This window comes from Perca flavescens, chromosome 20 (assembly GCF_004354835.1).
Source record: "Perca flavescens isolate YP-PL-M2 chromosome 20, PFLA_1.0, whole genome shotgun sequence".
Taxonomy (NCBI): domain Eukaryota; kingdom Metazoa; phylum Chordata; class Actinopteri; order Perciformes; family Percidae; genus Perca; species Perca flavescens.
The window spans coordinates 5,950,031-5,969,349 of record NC_041350.1 but is presented as its reverse complement, the minus strand read 5'-3'; the positions used below and the strand labels follow the sequence as shown (position 1 = coordinate 5,969,349).

The 19,319-nt window shown below is 34.6% G+C and overlaps 1 protein-coding gene across 2 annotated transcripts in view; it reads left to right on the top strand.

The window, feature by feature from the left end:
• Positions 1–10,106, top strand: part of gpr68 (G protein-coupled receptor 68) — a 30,066-nt gene extending 19,960 nt beyond the window's left edge. For both annotated transcript variants that reach the window (XM_028566182.1, XM_028566183.1), the window contains exons 4-7: positions 107–240; positions 1,637–1,859; positions 7,037–7,217; positions 7,304–10,106. In XM_028566182.1, the coding sequence (XP_028421983.1) occupies positions 107–240; positions 1,637–1,859; positions 7,037–7,217; positions 7,304–7,776 (1,011 nt within the window). In that variant the 3' untranslated portion in view covers positions 7,777–10,106. The remainder of the gene's footprint in view (positions 1–106; positions 241–1,636; positions 1,860–7,036; positions 7,218–7,303) is intronic.
• The last annotated feature ends 9,213 nt before the right edge of the window (positions 10,107–19,319 follow it).

The window sequence follows — 19,319 nt, the reverse complement described above, 5'->3', positions numbered from 1 at the left end:
AAAAATCCAGTTTTATCTGCATTTTTCTACGTGCCACCTACCTGTTGTCTTGTTCATCTACCTAGAGTCTAGTTTATGTGTCTATGTGTGTGCGTTGTTGTTTTAGGATGATGACTGGAGGCACAGGGAGTGGTTGTGTCAGCTCTGTGGCTTCCTGCTCTATGAGAACATTTATATCAGCATTGGTTTCCTGTGCTGTATCAGCCTGGACCGCTACCTGGCTGTGGTCCACCCGTTAAGGTAATTTTGAGTCAACAGGATGGACATGCAAGCAGTAGGTAGGCCTGTAACAATTATTTAATAATTGTCTAATTTGTGTGTTATAACTGGGTCATATGGGTCACATAACAGTGATATAACCAAAAGAAAAACTTGATATGTTTGAAAAATAAATACATAAAAATACATTGCTTTAAAATTCATAATGACCACAAGAAAAAAAACAACGTTATCTGTCCTGTTCACGACTCAATACATTCCATAACGTGACCATATCACGAACTGCAAAAATCATTGGGAGTCCTCTTTGACCAGCATAATGAACTTTGAGTGGCACATAAAGAAAGTAGTCCAATCGTGTGCCAAAATTAAACCTCTGTCATGTTTTCAAGATCTGGAAAAAAAAAATCATTCATTCATGATAGACTTTTAACTAATGCTCAACATAGGGGACACATCACACCAGTGCTGACCAACTGGTACATTAGTTACCTATAGAGTGCACAATTATTTGAAAATGATTTAAATCACCTACAAAGCACTTGACGGGCTGGCCCCTGAATTATTGTGTCCCCTGACACGGTGAGATCACTTAAATGTGCTGACCAAGGTCTTCTGGCTGTCCCGTAATCTAGGCTGAAACCCCAAGGTGATTGTGCCTTCGATCCCACCCTCTGGAACAGTCTTTCCTAGTTATAAAAAAATCAAATAAAAGTCAGTCGAAGGTTTTAAAGGAGCTGTTAAAAACACATTTGTTACCGTATGCACTTTGTCCTGTAATGTTTGTTGCGCCTCCTGGATGTTTTTGATTGTTTAAAGGCTGTTTTCTGCGTCAAATCGACAGTGTACCCCCGCAGACCCCTCTGCATCTACGCCAGACCCTACGCTGTAGCCTGACGTGCACCTTTCGAAAAATGTAACTACACGTCGCAGCGACGCACGTAGCTCGGCTGTGGCTTGGTAGCGTTGCATTTCCCCCGGCTCATTTCCTGGTTCTCCTTCTCCGTAAACAACATGAAATCAAGGAGAGGGTTACATTTTCCTGCTCCAGATTTCCCTCCGTGGTCAGAAAGCTCAGGGGAGACACTTGGTTTCTCTCACTACGACTCTAGAGTCGGTACTCACTCCGAAGCTAATCGCCGTCAATCGCTCATAGGCGCCGGTCCTATTTCGAGCAGGCACGCGTTTCAGGCGCGGCTCGAACCACACCGGAGACGTGTGTGTCATGCAGGCAGTGTGTAAGCTCTAACCTGTTAACATGTCTCTTTATCTTCCATAAATGTCTTGTCTCCGGCGCTTCCATTTCTAGCGTCCTAGCAACATCACTGTCTTATGCAGTTTTATCATCAATTAAACACAAGAGCTCATTTAATGCTAATGGCATGTTCTCTCCTTTCTGTCTCTTGTTGGTCTCCAGGTTCACCTCTCTCCGCTCTATGAGAGCGGCATGGCTTGTCAGTGCCATTATCTGGCTGAAGGAGATCGCTGTGGGTGTGGTTTTCTTCCACCATAAAGAACTGAGCAAAAACCGCAAGAACCAATCAGTGTGCTTCGAGCACTACCCCATGCAGCCTTGGGAGTATCCAATCAACTATTACCGCTTCACTATTGGCTTCATGTTTCCGCTGGCTATTTTATCGGTATGATGATCTATCTATTCCAGATCTATGTTTTTTATCCAAAATGAAATGGTGTATTTAAATTGATGGAGATGGTGAGCTTGAGTTCTGAAAAACTCTGAAGATATTACTCAGTTAGAGTGGGCCTCTTCTCTACTTTTGCTACTGTTACACTACATTTTAGCATGTCAGAAAAAAATCTAATAGTTCCATTGTAAAAATAAAATATAACAAACAAATCTCTCAGTCAGGGTGCCTGATGATGATGTCTGTAGACAGGGGCGTAGCAAGCTTTTCAAAAGTGAGGGGGATGGATGTGATTTGTTTATTAACAATAAAAATGATGGATACAATGACAGAGGGATACAAAATGTATAACATACAAGATATAAAAAGCTTCCCATTTAAATGAGTGATACTAGAAAAGTATAAAAACATACGAAAAATAAGTTCGCGTTTAAAGTCTGTGTAGAGAGAACGGTGTCGTACTGTTTGTTAACATGGGCAAACGGAGCATAATCTAATTACGTATGTGGTAATTTGCATAAATAGCACAACAGATCTAAACATTGGGTATAGCCAGCTGAAAATGTCTTGTTGACATAAAACAGTAAAAGACTTAATGTAAAGGTCTGAATGGAACCCATAGGCTACCCATGAGCATTAATACATAGAGGCAGGAAGAAGTGCTTTAAACCAGCATTTATTAATTAGCCTATTATTGCAGAGATGGGGTTTGGGGCTGGGTCCGTGGGACTGTTTCTGGGGGTTCACTTTTTTATTTTACCTACCTTTTGTCTTCTGCATTCTCCTTACCCTTGTTCTTCCCTCAGACTCATACCCCAGAAACAGTCTCACTGACTCAGCCCCAATCCCCATCTTTGTAATAATAATACTGGTTTAATACACTCAATAATCAATACTGGTTTAAAGCACTTCTTCCTGCCTCTATGTATTAATGCTCATGGGTAGCCTAAGTGGGTTCCATTCAGACCTTTACATTAAGTCTTTTACTGTTATATGTCAACAAGACATTTTCACCTGGCTATACCCAATGTTTAGATCTGTTGTGCTATTTATGCAAATTACCACATGCGTAATTATATTATGATCCGTTTATTATGAATGCTATAATGTAGCTAATGTTACAGAACGTTATACTTCTTACATGGGAAACTACTCGTACATATTAGCTTTCATTTAACGTTGCTAGTGAAGTTAAAAGGGTGCAGTTACCATCCATACTAAATACAGGCTCAGTGACCACCAACTGGGTCAGACAGAGATGCACCTCCTCCTCCACTGGGAAAAACTATCTTCACTAAGAGATTTACACCTTGGAAAAATAGCCCAAAAAATAAAACTTCCCAAAGTTAACACCAGAAGAGAAGCTGGTAGTTTTCCTAGGAGAGGGGACAGCAGCTCTACTGACAGCTAAACATGGAACTGCCTGCCACAGCCTGAGGGACTCACAACCACTTAGGATCCCAAAATTACAGATTTGTTTAGTATTGTATAGTAATTATATTAGAATAGTATATATGTGACACCTACATTTTTAATATATGACATGTATTGTAGGCTATGAATTTCTGTAAACTGCTGAGAGAGAGAGAGAGAGAGAGAGAGAGAGAGAGAGAGAGAGTCTGATTACCTCCGCTGTCTGAAAACTCCTGTTTTCTGAACGATAGTTGACACATCAACGTACTATGTGAAGGCATTTCATCATCTGCTGTCTCAGTGTGTAATCCCCTGGGTCTTCTTACTAATAAAAACTATTTTCGTCTTCTCTGAGGTGATTTTCGACCATTTTCGACGCACTTCTTTTGACATTCTGAACTACCGCAGAAATGTCAGAGCACGTCACGTGACCATTCTAAGCGAATCACGTTGTCAGAAATTGGCATCAGCCAATGAGATTGCGCTTTTAGAATCAAATCCCCCTTTTACTTTCACGATTGGTTGCTGATGAAAAGGAAAGTGCCATATTTGGATCCGACAGCATTGTAGAGGAGACAGGGTGCAGACAGCGATCGCGGGAGCAGCGGGATGATTAAGACCGCTGCGAAGTACACACCGTTGCCATGAAAAACAGAGCGTTGCTATCGCTACACACAGCTACGGCAGCAATTCGACGCGAGGCGTTTGTGCAAAACTGCGGAAAAACTGCGGGTGTTGAACCCTCTCACCGGGAAAAGTGGGGGTGTTAAATCCCATGTTGCAGGTTAACCACCACAGTTGATTAATAGGTACATATAGCACTTAATATATGTATATCATTGTTAAAAATGTCTCCAAATAGTGTTAAAGGCCAGTTTGTGTCGTTTTTGGTATTAGTGTCCCCCCCGCAATTCGGTGATGACGTCACGTTGGGGAGACGTGTGTCAGCCTGGTACTAGAACTATGGTGTCAGTACCCGATCCGTTCCAAAGAACGGATTTTGCAGTTGGAACGGATAGTTGGGTCATCTATAGCAGTTCCGTGACCGTGGAGAGGAAAGGTTTGTTTCTCACTGGATTTGTCATCTATGAAGGTTAAAGAAAGAAATTAGCCGGGGTGCCCCTCTCAAAAATGTGGGGAAATTTTTTGGGAGCCCTATATCCAAAATGGCTGCCATCAGCCTAGCTGGAAATTAACTTTTTAATGGTTTTGCCCACAGTACTGCATAATACATGGTTTCTAAGTCTATTTGGGTCAAGAAATTCATAAATGATAAAGATTTATTGATTTGACCTATTTTTGACCTTCAAATTCAAGATGGCCGCCAATTTTTGTCTCTTTAAATGTCATTTTTTCAAAATCGTCAAAGAGCCTTAATATTAGGCTCAAATGAAAGCTCTGCTCATACTGAGTGCAGTTATGGACTGCAAAATTAAAACATACACATGTCATCAGATGTCTGGGTTGGAACCAATGAAAGAGAGGAGATTATTAGGGCCCGAGCGCCAACAGCGGCGAAGGCCCTATTGAAACAGGAAGTATTATTATTTTCTGCAAATTTATCGCCTTTTTGAGGGGCTTAACATATTCAAAAACTCACCAAAATTGGCGGTCTCATTAAGTCTGGTGAAAATGTACGTATTTTAAGGGTTTCAGGGAATAGGTGCGCAAAAATGGCTCACTAGCGCCCCCTACAAAGTTAAACAAAATGGAGCCCCTGCAGTGTGTTTAATGTAGACTCACGAAACTTGGTGCACATATGTAACATGTCAGGATGTACAAAAAGCTTCATTGGAGCCATACCCTAAACCCAACAGGAACTCCGCCATTTTGATTTCAAAGTTTGAAATTAGTGCAATTTTGGCCATTTCCACATGTCGTACTTTAACAAACTCATCCGAGAGATTTCATCCGATCAACTTCAAATTCGGTCTGTGCCATCTTAAGACCTTAAATGGTTGATAGAATGATTATATAGGGTATTTCACACTGTTCCTTAAGGTCTCCTAATGGGGTATGTAACATTGGTTGGGCTGAAAATGGCCTGGTTGATATTTTATTGGCCCTTATGCATGCCTGTGTTTTGGCTCTATTTGTAACTAGAGCTTTTCTTCCAAATATGGTATGCTCATGAATATTTAGATAATCTCCCCGCTGATTGGTTGAGCGAATCGCCATACACCATTGTTTATTTCTAAAGAAACACGACAATGTATAAAAGGCTCCATTACCTTGTACTTCACGTTATGGCTCCGTAGCAGACGTTTTTGTAAAAATAAGCTAACGATTGTGTCATAACCAAGTGACCTTCTGTCGCACAGTAGAGGAATTACCGTACAGTACAGGAGAAGCTTGCAGGCAGTTTCGACTTACATTAGCTGTTTAGGTTTAATTACTAATGTTAACTAGCATGTTAGTTAGCAATAATTAGCCTGTGCTTATGTTATCTCCTTATATATAACTACACTCTCCGTCTCTGTAAGATTGGAAATGATTGAGATTTCTCTTGTCACAGCTACTAGAAGACTTACAACTTTCAGACACGTTGCTCACGTCACATTTACGTTGTCTCTGTCAGTTGGAGGCTGTGCAGTAAAGCAAGTGATCACCGGAAAAGTGCTTCTAATAGCCTTCACTGGTCTCCGTCCAGAGCAACGGGGTCTATTGGTCCATTGTATATATGTCAATGAGTTAGACCCTATTGGAAACTACTGCCAACGTTAGCTAATCCCGCTAGCATACGTACAGGCTAACTATAGCCAGTTAGCTTTGTGTGTAATGTTACAAAAAAACACCTATTTCGTAGGAGCGAAGCTTAATATTTCATTCAATAAAAGTATGATACAAAAGGAACACTAACGCCACATGTCTTGTGTTGACAATGTGGACGCAGGTTGTAATACCGGTATTTAACTAGCAGTCTAAGCTAACGCTGTTGCGGGCTAACGTTAGCAAACGTCGGCGTATCGTTAGCTAGCTGTTTAAACTTGTGAAAAGCCGAACAGCATCCCCGTCCAAGCTGCCTTTCACTTCCCCCCCAATATTATTATACACATAATAAAGACACATTGACTCGGTCGAGACCAAAAGCCATATTTTGCCAGATCAGTGGCAGAAACCGTGAACCAAGACGGGCTTTCGCCTGTCGTCTCCCCAACGTGACGTCATGCAATGCATTGTGGGGGAAAGACAAACCGCTGTAAAATAGTACCTACTTTTTCGTGTTATATTCTGTTTTGTGATACCTAACAACATCAAATACATGAATAACAGTTTAAATGTTTATTACCAACAAGCAATTACCACAAATTCGTTGGAAAATTAAACTTGCAACATGGGCTTTAAAACACCCACATCCCCCACGGGTGCGACGCCCCTGTCTGTAGAGTAACTGAGTCCAGAGAATCTTGTGAAATAAACACATTGGCAGCTATTAGGCAAAACCTTAGCAACAATGTCTTAGCGAATGTTTCACCTGGACACGTTTAAAATCCCAAACTGCCAAAACTACAGCCTTGTGTGATGAATGAATAAATAATCTTATTTTTGCTTAGTGTATAATACTACTATTACTATCTTCCTATCTTCTATTGCTAACTGTCTATTTCTATTCAATTGTGTAAATACAGTTCTTTAAAAAAAGATGTGATAGGGGTTTTTCATAGGATGAAGAAAGGATTATTTAATGGAAATATGAAGTAGAGTTGGTTATCTTGACAATGATCCTGATGCATCCGATGACATGTTTTTTGGTCCAGATCAGCTACCTGTGTGTCCTTCGGGCCGTGGGCCGGAGCGCTGGGACGCAGCCGGATCAGAAGACGAGGATCAGGCAGTTAGTCAGCAGCACCATTCTCATCTTCCTCGTCTGCTTCTCCCCCTACCACATCTTCCTGTTAGTGCGCACCCTGCTGGAGCGAGACTGCAACTTTATCACAGGTACAGAGTCTTTCTTACTTTCTCTTGAGTTATCCAGTGTGGAAAATGTTGTGGTAACCAAGTGGCCTGTATTCTTTCTTTTCCAGGAATATTTAACTACTACCACATGTCACTGTTGCTGACCACCCTGAACTGCGTGGCCGACCCCGCTCTCTACTGCTTCGTAAGCGAAAGTGCCCGCCGTGGCCTGTACAGAGTTATATTCCGGCCCGTTGCTCGGATACTATGCTGCTGCTTTCGCCGTGGCAACGCCAGCCCCACCAACCCAGCAACCGATTCCCGCGAGGTCGCCACCGACGAGAACGGCCAGCCGACCGTGATGCTGCTCACACACACCAGCAACTTAGGACAAACAGACACGTCCAGCAAAAACACAATTTTAATCACACAGACTAATGAAAAGACTATCATACCCTTACTTATATACAATAATAGACACTCTGAGAAAAGTGTGGACAGGGATGGAAGGCCTAGCTGTGTGATTGCCATGGAAGAGCAGAGCAAAAAGACAGAGAGGACTGACGAGACAGACAAGAACACCAGCAAAAACAATCAGTAAACCATGCTAGAGTCCTCGGAGCAATGGGATTAGACTGCCTGTAAACACTCAATTGCAGCGGCTTTAATGAAGCAATGCTGCCCACCCAGCTGTGTTTACATCATCATCATCATCATCATCATCATCATCATCATCATCATCAACATCATCAACCAATGGCATTGGACTGAAAACATTTTCTTCTCTCTCTGCATTGATTTCATTGAGCCTTGGTACAAGTAACCTCCACTATGTGAGAGTTCAACATGAATCTGATGCCCTGTTTCATTTCTCTGATGTGTTTTTAGAAATGGGAGCAAATTGGAGGTGTATTTTGAGATTGACACAAGGTCTGTATGCGTAAGGAGGTCACAGGTACCTTTATTTAATCGGGCATTTGAGTACCGAACCCTCTGAGGTTTTCTTTAAAACAGTAGTATTATGTTACTACTTTCAAATAAGATACCTTTTATAAAAAGTAGTTTTAACTAGTTATTAATGATTTATAAATAAGTTACTAAGGCTTTAAAGATCAAGTATAAGCTCTCATTAACTACAATGTTTGGGTTACCAGCTGTAGCGTAGCCAGAAGTCATGTTGTGGGTGGGCAGAGAAAATATGTGGGCATGGTAGCTAATCATTTTGGTCAGTGCATGAACACAATGTGCTAAATAAGAAAGTGGTATATTTATGGTTCAGCTTTACAAATAATTACATAATACATGTAATGGATTTACTGATGTTTGCTGACTTAAGAAGAACATGTTTCTTTGTTTCTAATGGGCCACTGAGTAGGGATTAAATGTATTAAAGTGCTCCATGAATATGACCAAAATCTACCCATTAGCAACTTTCTACAGTATTTTGTGGGGCATAATGTAACGTCTATGGATGGATTTGAGACTTGTTGACTTGCATAGTTGATTGATTTAAAAATCTTTTGCTTTCAAGCAATACTGTGTAACTTTTGCTAAACAGCCAATGTGGCCGATTATTGACAAAAAAAAGAATAATGGTAAATGCTAAAACAGTGTGATAAAACAGCAGCAAGGTCATAAACAAGTGGGTCTAAGCTTGCCGTTTGTTATTTCTTTTGTCAAAAGTTACGCAGGCTTGCTTTAAACAGTACAGTAATCGTTAACCCCAACTTCAAGGTTTTTAATAACTTTCATTGATATTATACAGTATTTTGTTTAATTTCTTTGAAAAAAAAATTATGTCTTTAAGACATGATAATATTGTGTAAGCATATGGCTTTGAGTGACTTTAAATTTCCACTTTGGTGTCAGTGAATGCAGATTGATGTACAGCTTGTGACGGGCTTTCTGGTTTTTAATGTGCATGCATCTTTGCTATGAGATAATAAGACTATTATTATTATAGATCATTTTCAATTGTTAAGAATCTGTAAGTCCATCGGTTATTTAACAATAATATGTTACAACTTTTAGATCAAAACTTTTGTTTGGAAGTATAACCAAGTCCAAACTTAATCTGTTAAAGAACCTTAACAACATCTTGTTCCACAATCATCATGTTTAAAACTTAAATAAGTGTTATAAAAGTATGAAATGATTTTCAAAATTTCAAAAACATGAATTAACTCTGACTTTATGGTGGAAGATTTAATTGTAAAAAGGTTTGCATAAGCTAAATTGCTAAAGCTAAACTGAATTGATAGCTTAACTGCATGAGCAGAAGGTGAAGTAGTGAGAATAGTGTAGTAGAAAAGTGGGAATGGTTTGGATTGAAAAGTTGAATAACACAAACTGAATTATTGGCTTTAAAAGTTCAATATTGCCAAAAGATGATGGACATTGTATGGTTTTAATTTATTTTCTAGGTGTAAGAAACATTTATGAAAATGCAGAAATATGAAACAATTTGTTGGAAAAATCTCAAATGCATTGCACTGCTGAAAACCTGAAAGTTGAAATTTAAAACTGTTAGAGTTCAAACCTGAACTGCATTACCTAAATAAGCTAAGAGCTGAAATACCTTGCTTAAAAAGCTGGAAGCTAAACTGGAATACTGTCAAAAGTGGAAGTTCAAATTAATTGACTGAAAAGGCTGGAAGAAGAAATACGTATTATTATGCGACATATCCATTGCAACGAACAAAAAAGCATCACCCTAAAAAACTGAAAGGTGAAATATGTTGCTTGTAAAAAAAGGGGACTGTATGATTTTGCATTGAAAAAGCTGATAGATAAAATGCATTAATTTTCAAAAAAAGAGTTAAGGCATGGGAAATGCAGATGGATTGAAAGTTTATATATGACCTAAAGTTTACTGAAATGTAATTTAAATTGAAAGTAAGGTCTTTGAAGTAACTTTTATTTTGAGTAATAATGTTGAAGCCAAACATGTTCTGCTGTTATAATAAACATTTCAAACACATTTGGCTATGTGTTGTATGACATAGTATAGCATGTCAAAAAAAGTCACAAAAAGGTAACAGTATAGCATTTAAAAAAAAGGCATAGAATAGTATTGTTAAAAAAGTGATAGCATAGGATATCGAAAAAAAAGTGATAGAAAGTCATAGAATAGCATGTTGAAAAAAGTCATGGTAAAGTATGGTTAAAAAAAGTCATAAAAAAAGTCATAGTATAGCATGCTGAAAAAAAGGTAAAAATTCATGGTATAGCATGTCCAGAAAGTGATATTAGTTTCTCGAAAAAAAGTCATAACATGTCGATAAAAGTCATAAAAAAGTCATAGTATAGATTGTCGAAAAAAGTCATAGTATAGTATTTCGAAAAACCTCATAGTATAGTATGTCAAAAAAGTCAAAACAGGGAAGTCATAATAAGTCAAAACAAGTCATAATTTATAGTTTTGGTTGTAAAGCAACCAAAAATAAACACAAGTCAAAAACAGGGAAGATCTAAAGGCCTGTGGAGAATGCTGGCAACAATCCCACTACCTCTCACATGCTAAACAAGCACTCTAAATTTGAGCTAATTCCACAGTGAGAAACAAGGATTAAAAGTAAAAAAAAGTCATAGTATAGTATGTTGAAAAAAGTCAACAATGTAATAGTATAGTATGTTGAAAAAAGTCATAGTATAGTATGTCAAAAAAAGTAATAACAAAGTCATAGTATAGTATGTTGAAAAAAGTTATTAAAAAGTCATAGTATAGCATGTTGAAAAAGTCATAAAAAACTCATAGTATAGTATGTCGAAAAAGTCCCCAAAAAAGTCCCAAAAAAGCCCAAGATTATAACATGTTGATAAAAGTCATGAAGACGTCATAGTAACATATGTTGAAAGTAGTCATAGTATAGCATGTCAAAAAAAGTCATAGTATCGTATGTCGAAAAAGTTATAGTATACTATGTAAAAAAAGTAAAACAAAAGTCATAGTATAGTATGTCGAAAAAAGTCATAAAAAAGTCATAGTATAGCATGTCAAAAAAGTCAAAACAAATCATAATTTATAGTTTTGGTTGTAAAGCAACCAAAAACAAACAAAAAAGTCATTGGATATTATGTTGAAAAAAGACATAAAAAAGAAATTATAGTACGTTGAAAAAAAACCATAAAAAAGTCCTAGTATAGCATGTCAAAAAAGTCCCAAAAAAGTCATAGCATAGCATTCCAAAAAAAAGTCCCAAAAAAGCCCAAGACACGATAACATGTCGATAAAAGTCATGAAGATGTCATAGTAACGTATGTTGAAAGTAGTCATAGTCCAAAAAAGTCATAGTATGTCGAAAAAAGTAATTAAAAAGTCATAGTATAGCATGTTGAAAAAGTCATAGAAAAGTCATAGTATAGTATGTCGAAAAAAGTCATAGTATAGCATGTCAAAAAAGTCTCAAAAAAGTCATAGTATAGCATTCCGAAAAAAAGTCCCAAAAAATCCCGAGAGTATAACATGTTGATGAAAGTCATGAAGACGTCATAGTAACATATGTTGAAAGTAGTCATAGTATAGCATGTCAAAAAAAGTCATAGTATCGTATGTCGAAAAAGTCATGGTATACTATATAAAAAAAGTAAAACAAAAGTCATAGTATAGTATATCGAAAAAAGTCATAAAAAAGTCACAGATAGCATGTCAAAAAAGTCAAAACAAGTCATAGTATTGTTTGTCAAAAAAAGTCATAATTTATAGTTTTGGTTGTAAAGCAACCAAAAACAAACAAAAAAGTAATTGGATATTATGTTGAAAAAAGCCATAAAAAAGAAATTATAGTACGTCGAAAAAAAATCATAAAAAAGTCCTAGTATAGCATGTCAAAAAAGTCCCAAAAAAGTCATAGCATAGCATTCCAAAAAAAAGTCCCAAAAAAGCCCAAGACACATAACACACGATAACATGTCGATAAAAGTCATGAAGACGTCATAGTAACGTATGTTGAAAGTAGTCATAGTCCAAAAAAGTCATAGTATGTCAAAAAAAGTTAAAAAAAAGTCATAATAATAATAATTTATACTTCATTAATCCCACAAGGGGAAATTCCAATGTTTTCACTCTGTTGTTATTACACATATGTCTGAATTACACACACATGCTCAGATCCTATACCTGCACTAACGGAGAGATGTCAGAGTGAGGGAGCTGCCCATGGAAAGGTGCTGCAAGCAGTTGGGGGTTCTGTGCCTTGCTCAAGGGCACCTTGGGAGTGCCCAGAAGGTGGACTGGTAGCTGGAGAGGTGCCACTTCACCAGTCCACCACCATACTTTGGTCCAATGGGGACTTGAACCAGCAACCCCCCAGTTCTCAACCCAGCTCCCTACAGACCAAACTACTGCCACCCCATAGTATAGTATGTCGAAAGAAGTCATAAAAAAGTCATAGTATAGTATGTTGACAAAAGTCAACAATGTAATAGTATAGTATGTCTAAAAAAGGCATAGTATAGTATGTCGAAAAAAGTAATAACAAAGTCAATAGTATAGTATGTCGAAAAAAGTAATAAAAAAGTCATAGTATAGTATATCAAAAAAAGTAATAAAAAAGTCATAGTATAGTATGTCGAAAAAGTAATAAAAAAGTCATAGCATAGTATGTTGAAAAAAATTAATAGTATATAGTATGTCGAAAAAGTAATAAAAAAGGCATAGTATAGTATGCCAAAAAAAGTCATAAAAAAGTCAGTATAGTGTGTCGAAAAAGTCATAGTATACTATGTAAAAAAAAGTCATAAAAAGTCATAGTATAGTATGTCAAAAAAGTCAAAAACAGGGAAGATTCTAAAGGCCTGTGGAGAATGCTGGCAACGATCCCACTACCTCTCACATGCTAAACAAGCACTCTAAATTTGAGCAAATTCCACAGTGAGAAACAAGGATTAAAAGTAAAAAATAGTCATAGTATAGTATGTTGAAAAAAAGTCAGCAATGTAATAGTATAGTATGTCTAAAAAAGGCATAGTATAACATGTCGAAAAAGTCATAAAAAAGTCATAGTATAGTATGTTGAAAAAAGTCAACAATGTAATAGTATAGTATGTCTAAAAAAGGCATAGTATAGTATGTTGAAAAAAGTCATAGTATAGTTTGTTGAAAAAAGTCATGAAAAAGTCAAGGTATAGTTTGTCAAAAAAAGTTATTATTTATAGTTTTGGTTGTAAAGCAACCAGAAACAAACACAAGTCAAAAACAGGGAAGATTCTAAAGGCCTGTGGAGAATGCTGGCAACGATCCCACTACCTCTCACATGCTAAACAAGCACTCTAAATTTGAGCTAATTCCAAAGTGAGAAACAAGGATTACAAGTAAAAAAAAAGTCATAGTATAGTATGTTGAAAAAAGTCAACAATGTAATAGTATAGTATGTCTAAAAAGTCATAGTATAGTATGTCGAAAAAGTCATAGTATAGTATGTCAAAAAAGTAATAAAAAAGTCATAACATAGTGTGTCGAAAAAAGTCATAAAAAAGTCATAGTATAGTATGTCGAAAAGAAGTCATTAAAAAGTCATAGTATAGCATGTCGAAAAAGTCAAAACAAGTCATGGTATTGTTTGTCAAAAAAGTCATTCTAAAACAAGCACTCTAAATTCCTAATTCCACAATGAGAAACAAGGATTAAAAGTAAAAGATTCATAGTATAGTATGTCGTAAAAAGTAATTAAAAAGTCATAGTATAGCATGTCGAAAAAGTCATAGAAAAGTCATAGTATAGTATGTCGAAAAAAGTCCTAAAAAAAGTCATAGTATAGCATGTCGAAAAAGTCATAGAAAAGTCATAGTATAGTATGTCGAAAAAAGTCCTAAAAAAAGTCATAGTATAGCATGTCAAAAAAGTCCCAAAAAAGCCCAAGAGTTTAACATGTCGATAAAAGTCATGTAGACATAGTAACGTATGTTGAAAGTATTCATAGTATAGCATGTCAAAAAAGTCATATTATAGTATGTTGATAAAAGTCAACAATGTAATAGTATAGTATGTTTAAAAAAGTCATAGTATAGTATGTCGAAAAAAGTCATAGTATAGTATGTCGAAAAAGTAATAAAAAAGTCATAGTATAGTATGTTGAAAAAAGTCATAAAAAAGTCATAGTATAGTATGTCGAAAAAAAGTCATTAAAAAGTCATAGTATAGCATGTCGAAAAAGTCAAAACAAGTCAGTATTGTTTGTCAAAAAAGTCATTCTAAAACAAGCACTCTAAATTCCTAATTCCACAATGAGAAACAAGGATTAAAAGTAAAAAAGTCATAGTATAGTATGTCGTAAAGAGTCAACAATGTAATAGTATAGTATGTCTAAAAAAGTCATAGTATAGTATGTCGAAAAAAGTCATAGTATAGTATGTCGAAAAAGTAATAAAAAAGTAATTATAGTACGTTGAAAAAAATCATAAAGTCCTAGTATAGCATGTCAAAAAAGTCCCAAAAAAGTCCTAGTATAGCATGTCAAAAAATTCATAGTATAGCATTCCAAAAAAAAGCCCCAAAAAAGCCCAAGACACATAACACACGATAACATGTCGATAAAAGTCATGAAGACGTCATAGTAACGTATGTTGAAAGTAGTCATAGTATAGTATGTCAACAAAGTCATAGTATAGTATGTCAAAAAAGTCATAGTATAGTATGTCAAAAAAGTCATAATATAGTATGTCAACAAAGTCATAGTATAGTATGTCAAAAAAAGTCATAGTATAGTATGTCAAAAAAAGTCCTAAAAAAAGTCATAGTATAGCATGTCAAAAAAGTCCCAAAAAAAGCCCAAGAGTATAACATGTCGATAAAAGTCATGTAGACATTATAGTAACGTATGTTGAAAGTATTCATAGTATAGCATGTCAAAAAAGTCATATTATAGTATGTTGAAAAAAGTCAACAATGTAATAGTATAGTATGTCTAAAAAAGTCATAGTATAGTATGTCGAAAAAAGTCATAGTATAGTATGTCAAAAAAGTAATAAAAAAGTCATAGTATAGTATGTTGAAAAAAGTCATAAAAAAGTCATAGTATAGCATGTCGAAAAAGTCAAAACAAGTCATGGTATTGTTTGTCAAAAAAGTCATTCTAAAACAAGCACTCTAAATTCCTAATTCCAAAATGAGAAACAAGGATTAAAAGTAAAAAAGTCATAGTATAGTATGTCGTAAAAAGTTATTAAAAAGTCATAGTATAGAATGTCGAAAAAGTCATAGAAAAGTCATAGTATAGTATGTCGAAAAAAGTCCTAAAAAAAGTCATAGTATAGCATGTCGAAAAAGTCATAGAAAAGTCATAGTATAGTATGTCGAAAAAAGTCCTAAAAAAAGTCATAGTATAGCATGTCAAAAAAGTCCCAAAAAAGCCCAAGAGTATAACATGTCGATAAAAGTCATGTAGACATTATAGTAACGTATGTTGAAAGTATTCATAGTATAGCATGTCAAAAAAGTCATATTATAGTATGTTGAAAAAAGTCAACAATGTAATAGTATAGTATGTCTAAAAAAGTCATAGTATAGTATGTCGAAAAAAGTCATAGTATAGTATGTCAAAAAAGTAATAAAAAAGTAATTATAGTACGTTGAAAAAAATCATAAAAAAGTCCTAGTATAGCATGTCAAAAAAGTCCCAAAAAAGTCATAGTGTAGCATTACAAAAAAAAGCCCCAAAAAAGCCCAAGACACATAACACACGATAACATGTCGATAAAAGTCATGAAGACGTCATAGTAACGTATGTTGAAAGTAGTCATAGTATAGTATGTCAACAAAGTCATAGTATAGTATGTCAAAAAAGTCATAGTATAGTATGTCAAAAAAAGTCATAATATAGTATGTCAACAAAGTCATAGTATAGTATGTCAAAAAGTCATAGTATAGTATGTCAAAAAAAGTCATAATATAGTATGTCAACAAAGTCATAGTATAGTATGTCAAAAAAGTCATAGTATAGTATGTCAAAAAAAGTCATAATATAGTATGTCAACAAAGTCATAGTATAGTATGTCAAAAAAGTCATAGTATAGTATGTCAAAAAAAGTCCTAAAAAAAGTCATAGTATAGCATGTCAAAAAAGTCCCAAAAAAGCCCAAGAGTATAACATGTCGATAAAAGTCATGTAGACATTATAGTAACGTATGTTGAAAGTATTCATAGTATAGCATGTCAAAAAAGTCAACAATGTAATAGTATAGTATGTCTAAAAAAGTCATAGTATAGTATGTCGAAAAAAGTCATAGTATAGTATGTCGAAAAAGTAATAAAAAAGTCATAGTATAGTATGTTGAAAAAAGTCATAAAAAAGTCATAGTATAGTATGTCGAAAAAAAGTCATTAAAAAGTCATAGTATAGCATGTCGAAAAGTCAAAAGAAGTCATGGTATTGTTTGTCAAAAAAGTCATTCTAAAACAAGCACTCTAAATTCCTAATTCCACAATGAGAAACAAGGATTAAAAGTAAAAAAGTCATAGTATAGTATGTCGTAAAAAGTTATTAAAAAGTCATAGTATAGAATGTCGAAAAAGTCATAGAAAAGTCATAGTATAGTATGTCAAAAAAAGTCCTAAAAAAAGTCATAGTATAGCATGTCGAAAAAGTCATAGAAAAGTCATAGTATAGTATGTCGAAAAAAGTCCTAAAAAAAGTCATAGTATAGCATGTCGAAAAAGTCATAGAAGAGTCATAGTATAGTATGTCGAAAAAAGTCCTAAAAAAAGTCATAGTATAGCATGTCAAAAAAGTCCCAAAAAAGCCCAAGAGTATAACATGTTGATAAAAGTCATGTAGACATTATAGTAACGTATGTTGAAAGTATTCATAGTATAGCATGTCAAAAAAGTCATATTATAGTATGTTGAAAAAAGTCAACAATGTAATAGTATAGTATGTCTAAAAAAGTCATAGTATAGTATGTCGAAAAAAGTCATAGTATAGTATGTCAAAAAAGTAATAAAAAAGTAATTATAGTACGTTGAAAAAAATCATAAAAAAGTCCTAGTATAGCATGTCAAAAAAGTCCCAAAAAAGTCCTAGTATAGCATGTCAAAAAAGTCCCAAAAAAGTCATAGTATAGCATTCCAAAAAAAAGCCCCAAAAAAGCCCAAGACACATAACACACGATAACATGTCGATAAAAGTCATGAAGACGTCATAGTAACGTATGTTGAAAGTAGTCATAGTATAGTATGTCAACAAAGTCATAGTATAGTATGACAAAAAAGTCATAGTATAGTATGTCAAAAAAGTCATAGTATAGTATGTCGAAAAAAGTCATAGTATAGTATGTCGAAAAAGTAATAAAAAAGTTATAGTATAGTATGTCGAAAAAAAAGTCATTAAAAAGTCATAGTATAGCATGTCGAAAAAGTCAAAACAAGTCATGGTATTGTTTGTCAAAAAAGTCATTCTAAAACAAGCACTCTAAATTCCTAATTCCACAATGAGAAACAAGGATTAAAAGTAAAAAAGTCATAGTATAGTATGTCGAAAAAAGTCCTAAAAAAAGTCATAGTATAGAATGTCGAAAAAGTCATAGAAAAGTCATAGTATAGTATGTCGAAAAAAGTCCTAAAAAAAGTCCTAGTATAGCATGTCAAAAAAGTCCCAAAAAAGTCATAGTATAGCATTCCAAAAAAAAGCCCCAAAAAAGCCCAAGACACATAACCACATGATAACATGTCGATAAAAGTCATGAAGACGTCATAGTAACGTATGTTGAAAGTAGTCATAGTATAGTATGTCAACAAAGTCATAGTATAGTATGTCAAAAAAGTCATAGTATAGTATGTCAAAAAAAGTCATAATATAGTATGTCAACAAAGTCATAGTATAGTATGTCAAAAAAGTCATAGTATAGTATGTCAAAAAAAGTCATAATATAGTATGTCAACAAAGTCATAGTATAGTATGTCAAAAAAAGTCATAGTATAGTATGTCAAAAAAAGTCCTAAAAAAAGTCATAGTATAGCATGTCAAAAAAGTCCCAAAAAAAAACAAGAGTATAACATGTCGATAAAAGTCATGTAGACATTATAGTAACGTATGTTGAAAGTATTCATAGTATAGCATGTCAAAAAAGTCAACAATGTAATAGTATAGTATGTCTAAAAAAGTCATAGTATAGTATGTCGAAAAAAGTCATAGTATAGTATGTCGAAAAAGTAATAAAAAAGTCATAGTATAGTATGTTGAAAAAAGTCATAAAAAAGTCATAGTATAGTATGTCGAAAAAAAGTCATTAAAAAGTCATAGTATAGCATGTCGAAAAGTCAAAAGAAGTCATGGTATTGTTTGTCAAAAAAGTCATTCTAAAACAAGCACTCTAAATTCCTAATTCCACAATGAGAAACAAGGATTAAAAGTAAAAAAGTCATAGTATAGTATGTCGTAAAAAGTTATTAAAAAGTCATAGTATAGAATGTCGAAAAAGTCATAGAAAAGTCATAGTATAGTATGTCAAAAAAAGTCCTAAAAAAAGTCATAGTATAGCATGTCGAAAAAGTCATAGAAAAGTCATAGTATAGTATGTCGAAAAAAGTCCTAAAAAAAGTCATAGTATAGCATGTCGAAAAAGTCATAGAAAAGTCGTAGTATAGTATGTCGAAAAAAGTCCTAAAAAAAGTCATAGTATAGCATGTCAAAAAAGTCCCAAAAAAGCCCAAGAGTATAACATGTTGATAAAAGTCATGTAGACATTATAGTAACGTATGTTGAAAGTATTCATAGTATAGCATGTCAAAAAAGTCATATTATAGTATGTTGAAAAAAGTCAACAATGTAATAGTATAGTATGTCTAAAAAAGTCATAGTATAGTATGTCGAAAAAAGTCATAGTATAGTATGTCAAAAAAGTAATAAAAAAGTAATTATAGTACGTTGAAAAAAATCATAAAAAAGTCCTAGTATAGCATGTCAAAAAAGTCCCAAAAAAGTCCTAGTATAGCATGTCAAAAAAGTCCCAAAAAAGTCATAGTATAGCATTCCAAAAAAAAGCCCCAAAAAAGCCCAAGACACATAACACACGATAACATGTCGATAAAAGTCATGAAGACGTCATAGTAACGTATGTTGAAAGTAGTCATAGTATAGTATGTCAACAAAGTCATAGTATAGTATGACAAAAAAGTCATAGTATAGTATGTCAAAAAAGTCATAGTAT